Consider the following 19,354-nt stretch of genomic DNA (forward strand, 5'->3'; position numbering starts at 1 on the left):
CAGTAACTGGAAATGATGGAACAATGCAAATCCGCTAATATGCCTAGCCTGATCTTTATAGCGAGTTTTGAAAAGGCCTTTGATGAAGTACGACTAGATTTTATGTTAAAATGTCTGAACCATTTTGATTTCGGTGCATCTCTTATATAATGATGATTTTCTATCGTAACTCCAGATATAGAAAATGGCCATTTCTCAGACATTATCAAGGGGTGTAAAACAAGGATGTCCATTGTCGCCATATTTATTCATAACAGCTATTGAAATGCTAGCTATTAAAATCAGAACAAAAACTAAAATCAAACGTATCAAAGTGCTATAAACAAAGGTCTCTATGTATGCAGACCTTTTCTCAGGATCCCGAAAACTGAATAACTGTGCAGTCTCATTGAGGACCTAGGTAACTTTTGAAATGTCTCTGGACTAAAACCAACATGTGTTAAGTGCACTTTATTGTCTATTGGATCATTAAATGCTATAGACTTAAAACTGCCATGTGGTTTTCCTGTGAAATGTGCTGATGGTGAAGTGAATGTCTGTGGTGTATACACAAGTTTACAGATCTCACATCTAGTAACTTTGATAGGAAGATTGGCAAAGTAGATACTGAAGGTTTGGTCTGGACTGCCTTTAACTATATACTGATGAGCTGAAATATAAAATGTCAACAAGTGCAATCCGCTGCACTCCACCTCGCAACTTAAAAGACTTGAAGGATCTGCTGCTAATGTCTTGGTGCCAGATACCACAGGACACCTTCAGGGTTCTTATAGAATCCATGCCTCTGTGGGTTGGCACTGTTTTGGCCGCATGCGGTGGACCAACAGCATATTAGGCAGGTGGTCATAATGTGTTGGCTCATCAGTGTATATGGTGAAGTTGCCCATGTCAACTTTCTGGTGATCTCACAATTCATTAATTTATTCATGGCACTACCTGACCAAGATATGAGTTGAGGGAGTTGAATTCTGAAATTTTACAATAGAAATTAAAATGACAGGGCACTCTGTGCTTTTAATTTTAACAAATAAATACCCTATTGTGAAAAAGATGGATACCAAATATAAACCAGAAGAAGCATCTCCAGTATGGAAAAATATTACTTGGTCTGACAAATACTGGGCCAGTTTACTTGAGTGGCCTGTACAGTCCCTGTACATAAACCCAATTGAGCTTTGGGATGAGATGTAACAGACTGTTTGTAGAATGACATAGTTGTTGTCCAATTTACAGCAATGGCATAATCTCATTGCGTCTGCTTGAACTAACATCTATGTGACATCTTTTCAACACTTTGAAAGGACATGAGGCAAAAGATTCGTATCTAGTGTTAAACTGGTCAGTGAGTGCTGGTTCCATGGTGCAGTAGTATTCAGAACCCTGACCAATTTTCTCATATTACTTAATTACAAATAGTACATTTATAAGGGGTTCCGGTTGATACTTTAGAACACAAACACTTAAAATAAATAATTGTATGGTGACATTGGTTTATGTTGGAAAATATTTATAAGAAATAGAAACTGAAACTGCAATAACAGCGTTAAATCTTTTAGTAGGCATGTACCAGCTTTGCACACTGTATCGGAAGGATCTTGGCCCATTCTTCTTGGCAGATTTCTCCATGTTTTTCAGATTGGTTGGATCACGATCTGGGACATAAATTTTCAAAGGGTGTACATATTTTTAGTCGGATTGAGATCTGGACTTTGACATCTGTGACCTATGTAAGACATTCACCTTTTTGCTCATAAACCCACTCCAAGGTTGCTTTGGTCTTGTGCTTGGGATCATTGTCCTTCTAAAAGGTGAATTTTTTCCCAAACTATTTTTGCAGTCTGAAGCAGCTTATCCTGCAGTATTTCTCTCTGTTTTGTTATATCCATTTTCCTTCACTTTTAAGATGATGTGCAGTCCCTGCTGATAAGAAGCATCGCCACAAAGATTTCCCCAAAAAGCTTTGTCTCGGTCTCATCTGACCCAAAATGTTTATCCACATTACAGCTGGCTCACTATAATGCTTTCAGATGGTATTGTTTAAGTAATGTCTTCTTTCTTGCCAACCTGCAAAACAGGCCATTTTAATGCAGAATGCTTAGATTGGTTGACTGGTGAACCATTACTCCCAGCTATTGAAATTCATGAATGGGGTTTTATCCAGAAAATGTGGCCGCAACTTTAAGGAATCACAGGTGGAGGCCAATGGTTAGGTAAGGCAGTTTCTTTCATCTGTGTAAACTGGCAGCTTCTACAGCACAGGGGTTTGTACTGTTAATTTTTCTTACAAGTATTGCCCAGCATAAAACCAATTTCACCATTCAGTAATGGATTGAGTGTTTTAAGATACAATTTATCTATAGTTAGTATTTATCTGTAGTTACCATATACATCTTTGAATATATGATTATATATGTTATATACAATATCTTAAATTTTTTATTTATTGTATAGAACGCATCACAAAACAATTGAACAGATCTTCTCTAATTAACACAGCAGCGTTGATAGTGCTAAACACTGGTCAAGTTTACATAGCAATTGCATAGTGCAGTCTCCTTGTTATTGTAGTATAGCAAGCTGTCAAACTTAATCTCCCCCAACTGTTAACATCTGGTTAATCTTAGCTAAAATAGATAATGTTGACTAACAGAGGTGTCGCTAGGATCACAATACATTTGAAGCTTAGCCCCCCCGCGACAAATAGTAGTGTTTTTAATGTACATGTGGAACATGACATCTACGTTGTCATATTGCGCGATCAGAATTACAGATGAGTAGATCAGGGGCAATAATTTGTGATCCGGGGCTATTCATAAAAGACCCTGGGCTATAGCCCAGGGCTAACAACGCCACTGTTGACAAAACTGTTACCAAATGATAAGATAACACATGAAGATTTACTTTTGCTCAAAACAGAGACCTACAGCATACAGGAAGGTGTTTTGCAGTTCAAAATTTGTTGGATATAGTGTCAAAATCTGCTCTTCTAAGGTCCGTTTGAAGAAAGAAAAAGAAAAATAGATTTTTGGGATACATTTCAGGATTCATGTGGAACAAAAAAACAAACAATTTTTGAATGTATTTGAAATGTACATTTGTTTGTAAAGATATTATTTTGCCTGTTTTTGTAGTTTATTTTTATTTATTTTTATATTTTTCAATGTGAGGGAATTGGTTATAAGAATAATCCCAGCTCTAGAAAGACAAGCTAGCGAGCTCTCTAGCCATGTCCAGTCATCGCCCATACAGTACCTCCATTGTTTCTTCAGCCAGGTTGGAAGTTGACAGCAACTTAAATATTTTTTTTTTTAAATCACAGCAATGACTCCCTACATTTCACTTCTCATGTCTTCTAACTGCATTTCATTTTGTTTGTATTTAATTATATCTGGGTGCATCAGCGTCAACTGGATGCTGATGCATAATATTGTTATTAGAAAAGCTTTGTCTTGACCTTGCATTCATAATATGGGTCATTAGGCTACAACAGAGATTGTCACATATTCAAAAGTGAAAAACGTTTTTAAATGGGGAAAGGTGGACAAAAAAGTTTGTACACCCCATTTGTAACCCAAATGCTACTGTAGAACCAAGGGGGGAAATCTTTTTTTTCTTTTTTTTCTCAATAAGTTCAATTGCTATTAGTGAGTCGTAATGCGTGGCTAGGTAACAGGATAGACCAAGGTCATTTCAAACCACCCGTTGTATAATGCTCACATGTTATGCTGAATATTGGGTTCATGTCACTGCCACAAAAACAGGTTTTGTTAATGGTTGTGAAATAAAAAAAATTACATTTACAAATGCAATTTGTAAAATACCAGTTTTGTCTTTTTGAAAGTACTACTGATTCAGTTATCACTTGGGATGCAATGGGCGTATATAACATGCAGATAGTGTAAAGGCCGGCATTATTTGTGTTATTGTTGTATTCATTTCTATTCCCACTTTATTTTTAATTTTTGCCAGGGTATAATTTAGGATGTCAAGTATCGTTGAATGTTTTGAATATTGCTTTATATTAGTATTTCAATACTAAACCTGTTATCAGTCAAAATCTACGGTGACAACACTACCCACCCATCACACACACAAACACACATGCAGGTTAATGCATCAAATCATTAATTGCTAAGTAGATGTACACTGACAGAATTGTACTACATGTACACTGTGGTGGTGCTAGTGGTAGAGATTCAGGGACAGAATACTCACACAAAGCAGTGAGGAATCAGTCTCTCTATTTTGAGTCTTTTGACATATTTGGCTTTGGTTAGTACACCACATGATAGTCATTTCTTTGTTTTTCCTTCTATAATATATTTTTTACTTTAGTACTGAGGAAATGAGGCGAGAAGAGGACCCAATCAGACCAAAAAGGGTTTCTCTTAAAATAGTTCTGCATTAGTTGCTGACAAGATGTGTATTGTGTACTCATTTGCTCTCCTCCTTCATCCATTCCTTTTCTTCATTCTAACCCTCTCTCTTTTCCAGTTAAATTATTTGAAGTCATTGAGACGGAGAAGACACTTTATTTGATAATGGAATACGCCAGTGGTGGTGAGTAAGCCAAAAAAAGGTAATCTGTACAGTTTGGAACAATGGTTAATGGACAAGTGATGTAACAATGTTTTGTGACCGTAATGGTCATTTTTCCAGTTGAATAAACAAAACATTTTTGAAAGAATGTTATATTTTGGAGTAAACCCTTTTTAGAATAAATACTTAAGGAGGTGCAATTTCAGACCACTTTTTGTAGGCTTTTGTTCTACCCTGGTCAAGATGGCAAATAATTTCAATTAATTAGCTCCTGACTTAACTCTGATGTGCTATTAGAGTGGGGCTAAAACAAAAGCCTGTACCCCTGCAGGCCTCTGGCATCGGAGTTGTTCATTCCTGCTAAAAGCTATTTAGTCGGTCTGTCTGTGTGTTTGTCTTTGTTCCTGTCTGGGTCTTTATCTGTGTTTGTATGTTTATCCCTGTCTGGCTGTACTTCAGTCTCCCTCTCTCTTTCCATTTGTTACAAATAAAGGAAAACAATAAATAATATCTGTGTCCCCACCAGGCGAGGTATTTGACTACTTAGTTGCACATGGAAGGATGAAGGAGAAGGAGGCTCGGGCCAAGTTTCGCCAGGTGAGTTAATGGCAACACACGCACACTCATACGCAGTGCAAAAAGTACAAAGACAGCGGTATGAAGAAGTTCAGTGATCCCTCCTGCACATCAGTGATGTCACCAGCCAGATTCTCTACTATTGATCCTCTATGTTCCCGAGAGAGACAACGAGAGAGAGGGAAGTGAGCTGGCAGATTGAGGGAGAGAGGGGACACAATGGAGGTTTGACTAGGATGTAGTGCAAGAGGCATATATAAGAAGGGGAGGCAGTTGGAGAGATTTAGGAATAGAAGATGGAAAATGGAGATCCAGACATATTTTCAGGGGATAGAGGGAGAGAGCTATAACTGGAAAGGGTGAAGAAGTCTAGTTTACGTGAGAGGATGTGATGGATGGAAGGTGGAGAGGATAGATGATGGTCAGATGGTTGGATGGAAGGTGGAGAGGATAGATGATGGTCAGATGGTTGGATGGAAGGTGGAGAGGATAGATGATGGTCAGATGGTTGGTTGGATGTGATGGATGGAAGGTGGAGAGGATAAATGATGGTCAGATGGTTGGTTGGATGTGATGGATGGAAGGTGGAGAGGATAGATGATGGTCAGATGGATGGAAGGTGGAGAGGATAGATGGTCAGATGGATGGATGGATGGATGGAAGGTGGAGAGGATAGATGATGGTCGGATGGATGGATGAAAGGTGGAGAGGATAGATGATGGTCAGATGGTTGGTTGGATGGTAGGTGGAGAGGATATATGATGGTCAGATGGTTGGATGGATGTGATGGATGGATGGAAGGTGGAGAGGATAGATGATGGTTGGTTGGTTGGATGGATGGATGGATGGATGGATAGGTGGAGGGGATAGAGGATGGTCAGATGGTTGGTTGGATGGAAGGTGGAGAGGATAGATGATGGTCAGATGGTTGGTTGGATGGAAGGTGGAGAGGATATATGATGGTCAGATGGTTGGATGGATGTGATGGATGGATGGAAGGTGGAGAGGATAGATGATGGTCAGATGGTTGGTTGGATGGAAGGTGGAGAGGATATATGATGGTCAGATGGTTGGATGGATGTGATGGATGGATGGATGGAAGGTGGAGAGGATAGATGATGGTCAGATGGTTGGTTGGATGGAAGGTGGAGAGGATATATGATGGTCAGATGGTTGGATGGATGTGATGGATGGATGGAAGGTGGAGAGGATAGATGACGGTCAGATGGTTGGTTGGATGTGATGGATGGATGGAAGGTGGAGAGGATAGATGATGGTCAGATGGTTGGTTGGATGGATGGATGGATGGATAGGTGGAGAGGATAGAGGATGGTTGGATGGATGGGAGGTGAGAGAGATTGATATCCCATGGAGTGGGAGTGGATTAGATTTCTTCAGGGGGAGTTTAATTCTCTACCACAAGCACTGCAACAGATTTGGGTCTGTGCTCAGACTGAAGAGATCTAATGACCTGAGGACAAATTCTGTGTGTGTTCATGCTCTAAAAGCTGGCTATTGGGGTGTGTCATCATGTCACTGACGCGTGTCTCTTACTCTTTTGTGTTGTGTGTTCTACAAGCTAGTATGTTTTAATAACATCTGTGTATTATCTGTGGCCCGGAAATGTCATTCCCATAGGCATTACTCAGAAGTGGACCTCATGCAAAATCATCAAGCAGAAATACAGAACATTAGAAATGCATAATGCTGCCTAAAAATGCGCTTTAGTCTGTCAGCCAACACTGGCCTCTAGTGATAGCTTTTTTGCATTGCAGCATCCCCTATGAAGTCCCCCTCCTAAAGTGAATTACAGCTTCCTATTTAGTCAAGCATGACTTAAATACTGAGGTAAGGAGGTGAGGATATCCAATTCTAGTCATGAACTTGTTTCATTGCAGCAACTCCCAACTGGCAAGTCAATGCTGACTGCCAAGCTGGTCAGCTTCCTTTCACACAACTCCCTCAACCAGGCTGGAAGGTAGCAGAATAAGCGAGTAAATGCTCCCGTTCCTCCAATTAAGGGCCTAATTCTGGGACTTTTGAGAATAAACTCCTCTTTTGGGATGAATGTGTAGTTTGTATGTGTGTAGTCAGTATGCAGATGACACAGCAGAAATCAGCGCATACATGATACGCTAAAACCATAAATAAGAGCCAATTTTGGATGGTTTTGGATAAAGGTTAGTGTGACAGCAATGCCGGGGCGGGCAAAGAAGCACCTTAAATTAGGGGATGTTTTAACTCAACTGGATTTCCAGTTTTTATTATATGTGTGTGAAACTTCATCTGAAGTGATTGGATATTTTAAAGGTCCAAGGCAAAAATTCCACATACCCAATCAGTCACCAGTGTCAATCTGAGAATGATCGATTCCTCTTTGAACTTAAAAAAGTGTTACAGCATTATTGCAGTGTCCAAACTGATTTTTGTTTGACTTTTTTAAAACTCAATTTATCAGATCACTTGAATGAGAACCCAGTCTCATTTACAACAACCTAAGTGTAACCTTCATTCAAATACATCTCCCTCCTTGAAGAACCGATTAGGGCATGCATTCCTTTAGCAGGGTAGGAGTTCTGATGATGCAAATTTCCATTTCGATCGTCGTGAATTTGATTTAGATGGACATATGACCTTGGTCAGCACTCTCTACTCTGGATTTGCTTTTGGAATGCAAGAAATTGAAAATGTGTGGTGTTCACTTCATCTTAGTGTTATCCTGTCTTGTCATAATTGCAGATTAGCATTAGCATATCTCAAGAGAGGAAGGACAAATTAAGCACCATTCAAATGGAGTAGCCGATTTCTGTGAGGGGGAATTTGATTAGTGTTATCGACAGGAGGCTAATCCAATCCAAACCTTCACTGGGAATGAGGACTAATTCATTTACAGCATTTCCTTGCTTTGTAGAGTACAGGGGTGTCAAACTCATTTTCCCTGGAGGCTGCATTTACTTCTCAAAGAGATCCAGAGGATCATACAAAATGTTATAGTGAATAGTTTTTTGTCTCTATATTCCAGCACTAGTGAAATAATCCAATGACTATGGGGTTAAAGTGGAGACTGTCAGCTTGTATGCATTTTCATCCATTTTGGTTGAACCTTTTAAAAATGACATGTTTTATGCTTTATCCCACCATTTCATGGTGCTAAATGTATTGGGACAATTTGCTGTTTCTTGTTCGTATTGGGACACAGCTGTTTCTTGTTCGTCAGCTGTCTTTGCATTGTCAGTGGAAATGAGCAACACATGTCTTGATTCTAGGCTTTGCATTTGCAATTGGAGGCTGTTGTCAAGCTGGCCATCATGATGTAGATGAATCAGAATAAATCAGAGACATGGCAAAAACATTAGGTGGGCTCAGCAATGGCTAATAACCTGGTTGGTAAAAAAAAAAGAATTTTCCAAACTGTTAAGAACTCTAGTAGATAAGCATGGACAAGTTAGCCAATACTATTCACGGAAGACTTCACCAGCCAAACCACAGAGGCTGGACTGCAAGGTGTGCAAATGTGAGTTAGCCTTAAGAATAGCATGAAACCTAACATCTGTTAAAGTATATGGGTTTCAGACTTTAGGCAATTATGGCATACAAAGGATATGCAAAAATGTACAAAACATGACTGCTGCATTTTACATGATGGTGATCAGCTGTACAAATACTTTTGACACCCTAAAATGTGCTGTTGTAAATGACTTATCCGTTATGGATGAAATTATTGCCAAATTAAAGCTGACCGTCTGACATAGTCATTGTATAATTTCAAGGCGTTTGTATAAAGAGCCCAAAATAATTATTACTGTCCAAATCGCTTTGGAATCTGTCTGTATTCCCTTTCAACATCTCTAATGTACATGTGTGTGTGTTAATATTCCATGCTCCCTAAACCTCTAACTTTACATTTTCTTCATTTACAGTGTCCATTCTGTCATCGTAATTTTATAGTATATTGAGTTGTAATATATTCCACAGGCTTTGTTTGAAACCTATTGCCTAGTGGCTAATGCTAGAACAGTGGCTAGTTCATATAAAGAATTGATGTAGCATGGCAGCAAAGGCTGAATATCCAATGAGATGTAGCAGTTATTTACCATTAGAGTAAAACGTCCGGAGATAAATGTTCTATTTCTATTTGTTAGCTGTTTGGAGCCCTACATCAAACACTTCAATAGTATTTCAGTTCTCTTGATGGGTAGTGACTATGAAAACACCCATAGTAGACATGAGTGGGCATCACTATGGTTAAAAAAATAATTAATAACTACTTTCTGTTATACTCTACCAGATTGTCTCTGCAGTGCAGTATTGCCATCAGAAGAGGATTGTCCACAGGGATCTCAAGGTGAGACCCAACACGCAGTATGTACAGATACTTATTCTTCTGTAGCAATGGGTCTTTAACCGTCACGGATTTCCATCTCTGTCTTTCGGTCTGTGTCTGTCTGTCTCATTTTGTGTCTCTCTGAAGGACTCTGACTCTCTGTCTTTCTTTTTGTCTGTTTGTATGTCTGTCCCTTGTTTTTTCTTACTTACTGAATGACCCACACTCGCCCCCTCTTTTTTTCACCCAGGCTGAGAACCTCCTCCTGGATGCCGACATGAATATCAAGATCGCAGACTTTGGTTTCAGCAACGAGTTCACCCTGGGGAGCAAACTGGACACATTCTGCGGCTCTCCGCCCTACGCCGCCCCGGAACTGTTCCAGGGTAAGAAGTACGATGGGCCCGAGGTGGACGTCTGGAGCCTGGGGGTCATCCTGTACACACTGGTCAGCGGCTCACTGCCATTTGACGGACAGAACCTCAAGGTGAGGGTGTGAGTTGGAGGGATGCGCTGAACTCTCACCAGTTGGCGTGTAGTTTTTCTAGTCCCGGAACCTTGGTGAGGGCCCATATTGACTCAGTCAGGATTTCTGCAGTTAGGCCTCTGCATGTCCATTAGTGCACAGTTTGAACTGTCCCCGTATTAAAACAGGTCACTTTGGTTTCATTATTTTAGACTGGGTGTCAATTGCTTACAATGGAAACTGACAAAATGTACTGGCATATGCGGCCAGTTTAGTCAGTGTTAACTTTTTCCAGCTCTTTTGACAAAGCTGTACTTAATTGAAGGTGGGAGTAGAGAATCTGGAACCATTATCAATTGTCATAGTAATAAGATCAACTATTCATTTGGGTAATAAATTAGCAAAGGATCGATCTGCATGTGTCACCATTGGTCAGTTTTTTATGTCCAATTTGAAACTTTGACGATTTCCTCACAACAATAATTCCTTAGCAGGTTGGGGAGAGACTGATTTTGAAATATCCTCTTGTCATGCGATTCAGCATTATTTTTTTTACATTGCTAGTTTAACCTGGAAGTTAATGGAATATGCATTCACAAGCCCACACTCCTTAAACTAATGACTTCTGTTGAGCTTTTAGTCACATTACTTCTTCATGGATTCGCTAAAGCTGTATATGATACAGCTGTACTGCAAGGCACTAATTTGGACCATCGCGTCCCTATGTAGCCTGATTTTGATTGAACGTTTTGTCTTGTCATTGAGATCGGCAATATTACACTCGTTGGCCAGATAGTGGCACTATAACAAATGACTGATTTCATCCTCTATAGCTCAAAAGGTTGAGCATGGTGTTTGCAACACCAGGGTTGTGTTTTCAGTTCCCACAGGGGGTTGTAAAGGAAAAATTTATGAACATGTATTCAGCACTGCAAGTTGCTTTGAATAGGTTTTTCTGCTAAATCACTTAAATGTAAAAAATAAAAAGGTGACTTTCCACACAAAGAATACATTTACTCTTGAATCTATATAGTTTGGCCGTAAGGCCATTTTTATTTTGTGAGAATCCCTTAATGCTTCTACTGTGCCGAATTTGCATTTGTACAAAATGTAATATTACACATCTATTAACAAATTTTGCTCAGGAAATGTTTTTCAGGTCTACCGAATTAATGCATATAATTCAATTGAGGATATTTTTAACATTTGGTATAGGACTCAACTAATGAAAATATGGAAAACGTGAAAAACATTCATAGTGAAGATGGTTAAAAAGGAAATAGATTTATCATATCAAACGTGCAGTTAAATGAGTTTCTCCTACCCACACAAAATCTCTAACTTGACTAGTGGGATTTCAAGCAAAGCTTGTCCTCATGTTCCAGCATTTAAAAAGCTTAAATGCTTCTGCCTCAGGGTAGAGGTGCATCATTCCTAGGGCCAACATGTTGACTATTGCCTTGTTGTTGTTTTTTTTTTGTTGCAGTCAAGCTTAGTTTAGCCGTGAGGTACATATGAGGTACACATTAGTAGCGTTTCAATCAATTCTGTCAGTTGCTTCAAATCCAACAAGGTTAGATAAATAGATAAAGTTGGTAGAACTTGGTGTGTCTCCCCATAAACCAACATCTACCAGCTTTTATAAATTTCCTTATTTTGACTGGGAGTCATGCTGGCTGTAACCAAATGCTGCACCTGCCAGTTACGAAGGGGAGTATGCAAAAAGCCCTTGTGTGTGTGTGTGTGTGTGTGTGTGGTGAGAGTAAGCAAGGGAGAAGCAGAACAAAGGGAGATAGGGTGGGATAGTAGATGTCAGGAGCCTGGAGGTCATGCTTTATGCTGATCAGCAGATCCCTGACCTTTGATTCCCAAAGGGGTGTGCTCATTTCCTTACATTTTCAGGACAAAATAGCCTGACACTACAGCATTTAAAATATTAAACATTCACACAAGTTGATGTATTTTTATGTATTAAATAGGTCTGGTTAGGGTTATTTGATTATTCTTTTAAAAATATAAAACAAAAAAATTCCCGGTAATTCTCATCTCCAGTACTGTTGCTGGTCCAGTGTAGAAACAGAGTTCTCAGATAGATAGATGGTAATCCTTTGTCCATGCTGTCGGCAGACTGACCTCTAACCCAAACCTCCATCTCCCTCTCTAGGAGCTGAGAGAGCGAGTGCTACGAGGGAAATATCGCATTCCTTTCTACATGTCTACAGACTGTGAAAACCTGTTGAAGAAACTGTTGGTGCTTAACCCTGGGAAACGGGGCAGTCTGGAGGTAAGAGAGGGAGAAACACACCAAACATGTGCACACTCATATAAACATGTACAGAGGATTGAAAAAGCATTTTCTTCCCTCAGTGTTTCCACATTTTGTTACATTACAAATTAGGAATAAAAATTAATTAGAAGATTAAATTAGGATATGTTTTTTTGTTATTGATCTTCTGGAAAATATTTTCATGAAGTCAAAGAATTTTCATTTATAAAGACCAGGAAGCTTTTATTAAATGTATGATGTGAAAACAATTTAAAATTATAAAGAAGGCGCTAATATAATACTGTAAAATAACATGTCGAAGGACATATTGGCTTAAATGTAAAGACTTTTAAGCAAACAACACATTGAGTAACTAATCTCCTATGGACATAGTACTTCAAAATGAATCCTATATCGGTCATAAACCAAATGTTAGCAGGAGATAACAAGTATTAGTTACGATTCTTTGGACGATTCCCAAGTTTGCATCTTTCAAATTTTGGAATGTGCAGTGCGATTTGGCCAATAGACATTCTGGGAATAATCAAAGAAAGAGGGTGGCGCATTTCAGTTCGGGTTCTGATTTCCTCACTTAACACATAGTGTACGGACCCAGCCCTTAATAAAGCATCTCAGATATCCAACATTACAGAGTCCCTGCCTTCGTATTTTCCACCATGTTGGCGGCTGCATCGTGGTACGGGTATGCCTGATATCGGCAAAAAAAATCAGGATGCAACTAAACATAGGCAAAATCCTGGAGAACAACCTATTTCAGTCAGCTTTACACCACTGGGAGAATAATTCCTGTTTCTGCTGGATGATAACAAATAAAGACTAATCTACACTGGAGTTACTCACCCAAAAATACAATGAATGTTTCTCAATGAACTGGTTACTGTTTTTACTTAAATCTTTGGCATGTGTTTCTGCTGTTTAGCCATGGTCCCGAACATCTTGACAGAGCCTGAACATGTTTGGAAACAATAATGTGCAACAATATACAGATATGATAACATATTCATGGGTGTTTGTTTTATTTTAATAGAGATGGGTGAGTCAAACAAAAATGTTGATTAATTTCAGTTAGTCTATTGAAGATGCAGGCATCTCTAGTGCACTTAAAGGTAAATTGTCTTACTAAATCAAATTAAATAGTATACAGGAAATGTGAAACATGTCAGCTGAAGCTGTCTAGACTCTCCATTGGTTCATTTGACATTCCGTCTTGCCCTCAGCAAATCATGAGAGACCGTTGGATGAATGTGGGCCACGAGGAGGAGGAACTGAAGCCTCATCAGGAGCCTGAACCCGACTGGAACGACACTAAGAGGATAGGTGAGTCACATACTGCCGTTGTCATCTGACTTTACACTCTCCCCTTTGTTACTTCCAGTGCATTTTATGCCATGCTGTATCCATCAAACAATATCAGTTCCATGCTGCAAAATAATTTTTGGGAATAACTGATATTCCCAAGGAATTGGACAACAAATTCAAATAGCATCATATCATTATAGTTATTTAATAATTCATGAATTATAATCATGTAAATAATAAATTCCTAACATTTTCCATTGTATAGACCTACCAATGTACGTTACTTTCTTTTAATTTACTGCTTATAATACAGTACACCCCACATGCTTTTGTAATGTTTGTAATAAGTCCTTTTTTTTGTTATTTTCTGGAATTATCTATACATTGTCATTTTCTGAGACACTTACTGAACAGTTGGAGGTTGGGACACAAGCATTTACCTAAACTTTTATTAGTGTATAATTAGAATATTATGGTCCCTTTCATACAGAACTTATGATAACGATGGGCTTCCCCAAAGAGGAAATCACAGATGCACTAACCGGACAGAAGTACGATGAAACCATGGCCACCTACCTCCTCCTGGGCAGGAAACCTGCTGAGGTGAGGCAGATGCTATAGCTACGCACATACTAAATAACCAGTTCATATGGATGATATGGATATGCTTAGAGTAGTAGCTGTAGGAATGCTACTATTGTCTAATTCCTAGCTTTGATTTATTTATATGAAGAAGCAATTGGCCCTGCAAGATTTTACAATGGTAAAACAAAATGCACACAGACAGAACCGAAAGACCAAAAGCAAACTATATAGAAAAAGAATGAATAGCAATACACTGCCATTTACAAAATTGTAATTCAATTAAATGAGTTGTTTCATGCACATTTTGAAGTAAATACGCTAGACAGTTGAAATAGTCATACACAGTGGCAACATCAATCAAAAACAGTGCCAGTCAAAAGTTTGGACACATCTACTCATTCAAGGGTATTTCTGTATTTCTACTATTTTCCCCATTGTAGAATAATACTGAATACCTCAAAAATATGATATAACACATGGAATCATAAAACATGTGTTAAACAAATCAATATACCTTTCTAATTTTAATTCTTCAAAGTAGCCAACCTGCCTTGATGACAGCTTTCGTCGCATTCTCTCAACTAGCTTAATTAAATACTCACCTGGAATGCTCCTTCAACAGTCTTAAAGGAGAGTTGAACTCACAAATGCTTGCTTTTCCTTCACTCTGCAGTCCAAACCATCTCAATTGGGCTGAGGTCGGGTGATTGTGGAGGTCAGGTCATCTGATGCAGCACGATCACTCCTTATTGGCATAATTGCCTTTGCTCATCCTGGAGGTGTGTTTTGTTGAAAAACAAATGATAGTCCCACTAAGTGCAAAGCAGATGGGAGGGCTTTTCTCTGCAGAATGTTGTGGTAGCCATGCTGGTTCAGTGTGCTTTGAATTGTAAATAAATCACAGACCGTGTCACCAGTAAAGCACCACCAGGACCCACACATGCAGAGATCTTCTGCTCACCCACTCTGCTTCTCACAAAGACTTGGCGCTTTGAACCAAAAATCTAAAATTTTTACTCATCAAACCAAAGGACACATTTACACAAGTCTAATGTCCATTCCTTTTGTTTTCTTGCCCAAGCAAGTCCCTTCTTATTGGTGTCCTTCGCTAGTGGCTTCTTAGCAGCAATTCGACTATAATAGTTTAAGTTTAGATGAGTCTGTTATTTAACTCTGAACCAGTTTTTGGGCTGCAAACTGAGGTGCATATCATTGCCAATTTCTGAGGCTGGTAACACTAAAGAACTTATCCCAAGCCGCAGAGGTTACTTTGGATCTTTCTTTCCTGTGGCAGTCCTCATGAGAGCCATTTTCATAGCACTTGTTGGTTTTTGCAACTGCACTTGAAGAAACTCAAAGTTATTGATATTTCCCAGATTGACTGACCCTCATGTAATGGTGGAGTGTTGTTTCTCTGCTTATTTGTGCTAGTCTTGCCATACGATGGACTACGACAGCACAGCCTTAAATGATGGTCTTCTGCATACCCATCCAACCGTGTGTACCCACTCTAATGCATTAAGTACTTTTTAAAAGGAACACCTGTTAAATTAAATGCATTCTAGGTGACTACCTAATGAAGCTTTGAGAAAATGAAAAGATTATGCAAAAAGCTATCATCAGGGCAATGAGTGGTTACACTGAAGAATATATATATAATATGAAATGTATTTTGATCTGTTTAAAAATGTTTTGGTTTCCACATGAATCCATGTATTATTCTACAATGTGGAAAATAGTGAAATTAGTTGCTTGGGCACCAAATTGACCTTTAGTATGTCAGTGTATGCATGTGTGTGCCATGCAGAGTGAGAGAGTCCCGTCAATTCATGGAGTGAACCAAGTCCAGCACATTTCATTAGAGAAGGTACTGTAGTTGGGGGTTTGACTTCCACAGGGTTGCCAGTATGAATGTACAAACATAGGTCGCTCTGGAGGAGACTGTTTGTTAATGATTTCAATGTTAATGTTATGAGAAGTTATTCACTTTGATAACGACATTGCAGATTAAACCTTTGTCTGCAGTAATATGTGAAATGACTTTCGTCTGCATCCCAACCCAACCCCCTCTTCCCCTCCTTGGACAGTTTGAGGGGAGCGAGTCACTGTCCAATAGCAACTTGTGTCAAAGGTCACGGCCCAGCAGCGAGGCCAACAACAGCTCCAGCCAGTCGCCAGCCCACTCAAAAGTCACACGCAGCATATCAGCCAACCAAAAGCAGCGGCGTTTCAGCGATCACGGTAGGGTAGACATTGTCACAATATATTAAAGTTGTGGAAATGTTATCTATTTTGTAAAAAGTTGGAGCTTAATTTGAACTGATTAGTAAGTTCCCATTTACATCTGAAATCCAATAAAATTATTTAAATGAGTATTAATTTGAGATTCAAGCCTGTCAATTAAAAATAATAAATTTTCCACAGTTTAACTATTACTGTGTATTCTCTTTGAATTGAATGTTACTCAGTTAACACAATGGTTAATGGTGTCTAAAGAAATATTCAAACTTGATGTGATGTTAAATGCATGATTATATAATGTCAATAGGCTATACTGACACCCAGCAGATGTGTTGCTTGGTGTAGTGGTTAAAGATGCAGCATTTCACATGGGCGATCCAGGTTTGAATCTCGGGAGGGCAACAACGTTCAATGCTTTTTATTGCGGGCCGGCTGAACTAGGCTTGCCTGGTTTCTTGTTTGAGATGCACCTATATGCCATTCACCAACCAAGAACACTGTTTCGTTTCATTAGATGCTGGCTCTCAACCTGTAAGAATCCACACAAAGTTGACCACTGTAAGATGGTGGAAGCCCCTGATGTCCATGCCAAAACATAGAGCAGGGCTAGGCAGCTACTGTCCTGAAAACACCTTTGAAGTCTGTAATAACCATTGGTCTTTATCTACACAGTGGCACCCTCTATCCCGCCGTCAGTGTCCTACACCAAGAGAGGGCAGGCCAGCAGCGTGGAGAGTGACAAGGGCGATGCTTCCCACAAGCTTGGCACGGCCGTCGACAAGGGTGACATGCCTGTCTCGCCGCTGGTTGCACAAGAAAGGAAGAAATCATCCACCGCCTCAGCGGTGAGTCCAGCATTATTAAGGCTGACCAGGAACAGAAAGTCCTTAAAAATCCCTAAACCTGAAATGTGAAAAGATCTGTCAAATTAGGTATTTTGAGCAACTATGGTTACCACAATAATTTGTCCTGTAAGTCACTCTAGATCAGTGTTTCCCAATCCTGGTCTTTGGGACCAAAATGGGTTCATGTTTTGGTTTTTGCCCTAGCACTCACAAACTTAATTAATATGTTTCCCTACCACTAACACACTTGATTGACGTAATCAACTTATCAAGTCTTTAGTTTGGATAAGGTTTGAGTGCTTGGGCAAAAATGTGCACCCCTTTGGGTCCAGAGGACCAAATTGGGAAACACTGCTCTAGATAAACCCGTCTGATTAATTAGCATTTTAGTAATTTAGCAGATTGCTCTTCCATGGCTCTACAGGGGCTGGGTTACAGCAATGTGTACCTAAACAGATGACTGGTACACAGTCATTTTCTAGCCCAACATTGACAGCAAAAGTTGTTCATTCCAAAAGTAACGTAGAACATCAAAGTACAGTATTTGAGCACAAACCAATAGTCATTAAGTCTGCAGAGAGCTTCCAAAGCATCAGAGGGATCTCATTGTTGAAAATGTCAGTCAGGAGAAGGGTACAAAATAAATTCCAAAGCATTAGATATACCATGAAACACAGTGAAGACAGTCATCATCAAGTGGAGAAAATACTGCACAACAGAGACATTACCAAGTACTGGACGTCCCTCCAAAATGATGAAAAGACGAGAAGAAAACTGGTCAGGGAGGCTTCCAAGGGTCCTACAGCTATATTAAAGGAACTGCAGGCATTTCTGGCAAGTACTGACTGTGTGCTACATGTGACAATCTCCTGTATTCTTCATATTAATGGGCTATGGGGTAGGATGGCAAGACAGAAGCCTTTTCTTACAAAGAAAATCATCCAAGCCTGGCTGAAGTTGGCAAAAACAAAATGTGTTATGGTCTGATGAAACCAAGGTTGAACTTTTTGGCCATAATTCCAAAAGGTATGTTTGGCGCAAAAACAACACTGCACATCACCCAAAGAACACCATACCCACAGTGAAGCATGGTGGTGGCGGCATCATGCTTTGAGGCTGTTTTTCTTCAGCTGGAACTGGGGCCTTAGTCAGGGTGGAGGGAATTATGTACAGTTCCAAATACCAGGCAATTTTGGCACAAAACCTTCAGGCGTCCATTAGAAAAAGCTGAAGATAAAGATGAAGTTCACCTTTCAGCACGACAAAAACCCAAAGCACACATCCAAATCCACAAAAGCATGGCTTCACCAGAAGAAGATTTACTTTTGGAATGGCCCAGTTTGTTTTCCAATTGAATTGTTCACATTATAGGTCACATTAAAGGTGGAAAAGGTTCTGACATGATTTATCTATGTCTCATTCTTTTACATCACAAGAACCTGACATTTTAACAGGGGTGTATAGACTTATATCCACTGTATGTTGTCAGCTCATTTTAGCAGAGTTGCGTGTGTGGACACAAGGAAAATAGACTTGTATTGTATGCAGGATTAAGCCATTGACGATGTTGATGATTGTGACGGGTCTCTTGTCTTTCATTCACACCAATGCATTTTAGCTCCAGCATGATTGCTCACACACCAGGGCTTCAGAATTTCATTGAGTAGTTAACACTTTGGTGATGGCTGTGACATAACATTATTTTCAGTCAAATCTAGCAAAAATATAGTAGCTTTTGAACCATGTTGGAGACATACGGGTTGTACTGTTGTTTTTCTGATGCAGTTCTCTATTGATTTTGCACTCTCCTCATTTACTATCTATTGATTGTTTTATAGGTGAGGTGACAGAGGGTTACTCCTTGAGAGAGAATCTTAACACACATTATGTTGTCCTTAAACATCTCAACAACAATTGTAGCAAAACATACATTCATACAATAATAATACAGAATATTACACTGGGCCAGTTTTTGGATTCTTGTTAATTGGGCCTACAGAGATAATACTCAGTGGTGTTTATGAATTTTTTAAAATTAAAAAACAATACACAGTGAGATTACTTGAGATTAAATGTTGCTTAAAATGAACTTGAATCCTTTAATTTTATTTCATTATGTTTGTATGAACTCTGGCCATCCCCACTTATTACCAGGCTGGAGAAATAAACATACAGTTATGTCCGGAAATATT

The 19,354-nt window shown here is 39.2% G+C and overlaps 1 protein-coding gene across 3 annotated transcripts in view; it reads left to right on the forward strand.

Moving 5' to 3' along the window:
• Positions 1-19,354, forward strand: part of mark1 (MAP/microtubule affinity-regulating kinase 1) — a 90,341-nt gene that overhangs the window by 60,332 nt on the left and 10,655 nt on the right. For all 3 annotated transcript variants that reach the window (XM_010898592.5, XM_020049832.3, XM_010898593.5), the window contains exons 5-13: positions 4,495-4,560; positions 5,066-5,136; positions 9,404-9,460; positions 9,690-9,926; positions 12,070-12,189; positions 13,410-13,509; positions 13,982-14,094; positions 16,164-16,317; positions 16,990-17,162. In XM_010898592.5, the coding sequence (XP_010896894.1) occupies positions 4,495-4,560; positions 5,066-5,136; positions 9,404-9,460; positions 9,690-9,926; positions 12,070-12,189; positions 13,410-13,509; positions 13,982-14,094; positions 16,164-16,317; positions 16,990-17,162 (1,091 nt within the window). The remainder of the gene's footprint in view (positions 1-4,494; positions 4,561-5,065; positions 5,137-9,403; positions 9,461-9,689; positions 9,927-12,069; positions 12,190-13,409; positions 13,510-13,981; positions 14,095-16,163; positions 16,318-16,989; positions 17,163-19,354) is intronic.

This window comes from Esox lucius, chromosome 9 (assembly GCF_011004845.1).
Source record: "Esox lucius isolate fEsoLuc1 chromosome 9, fEsoLuc1.pri, whole genome shotgun sequence".
Taxonomy (NCBI): domain Eukaryota; kingdom Metazoa; phylum Chordata; class Actinopteri; order Esociformes; family Esocidae; genus Esox; species Esox lucius.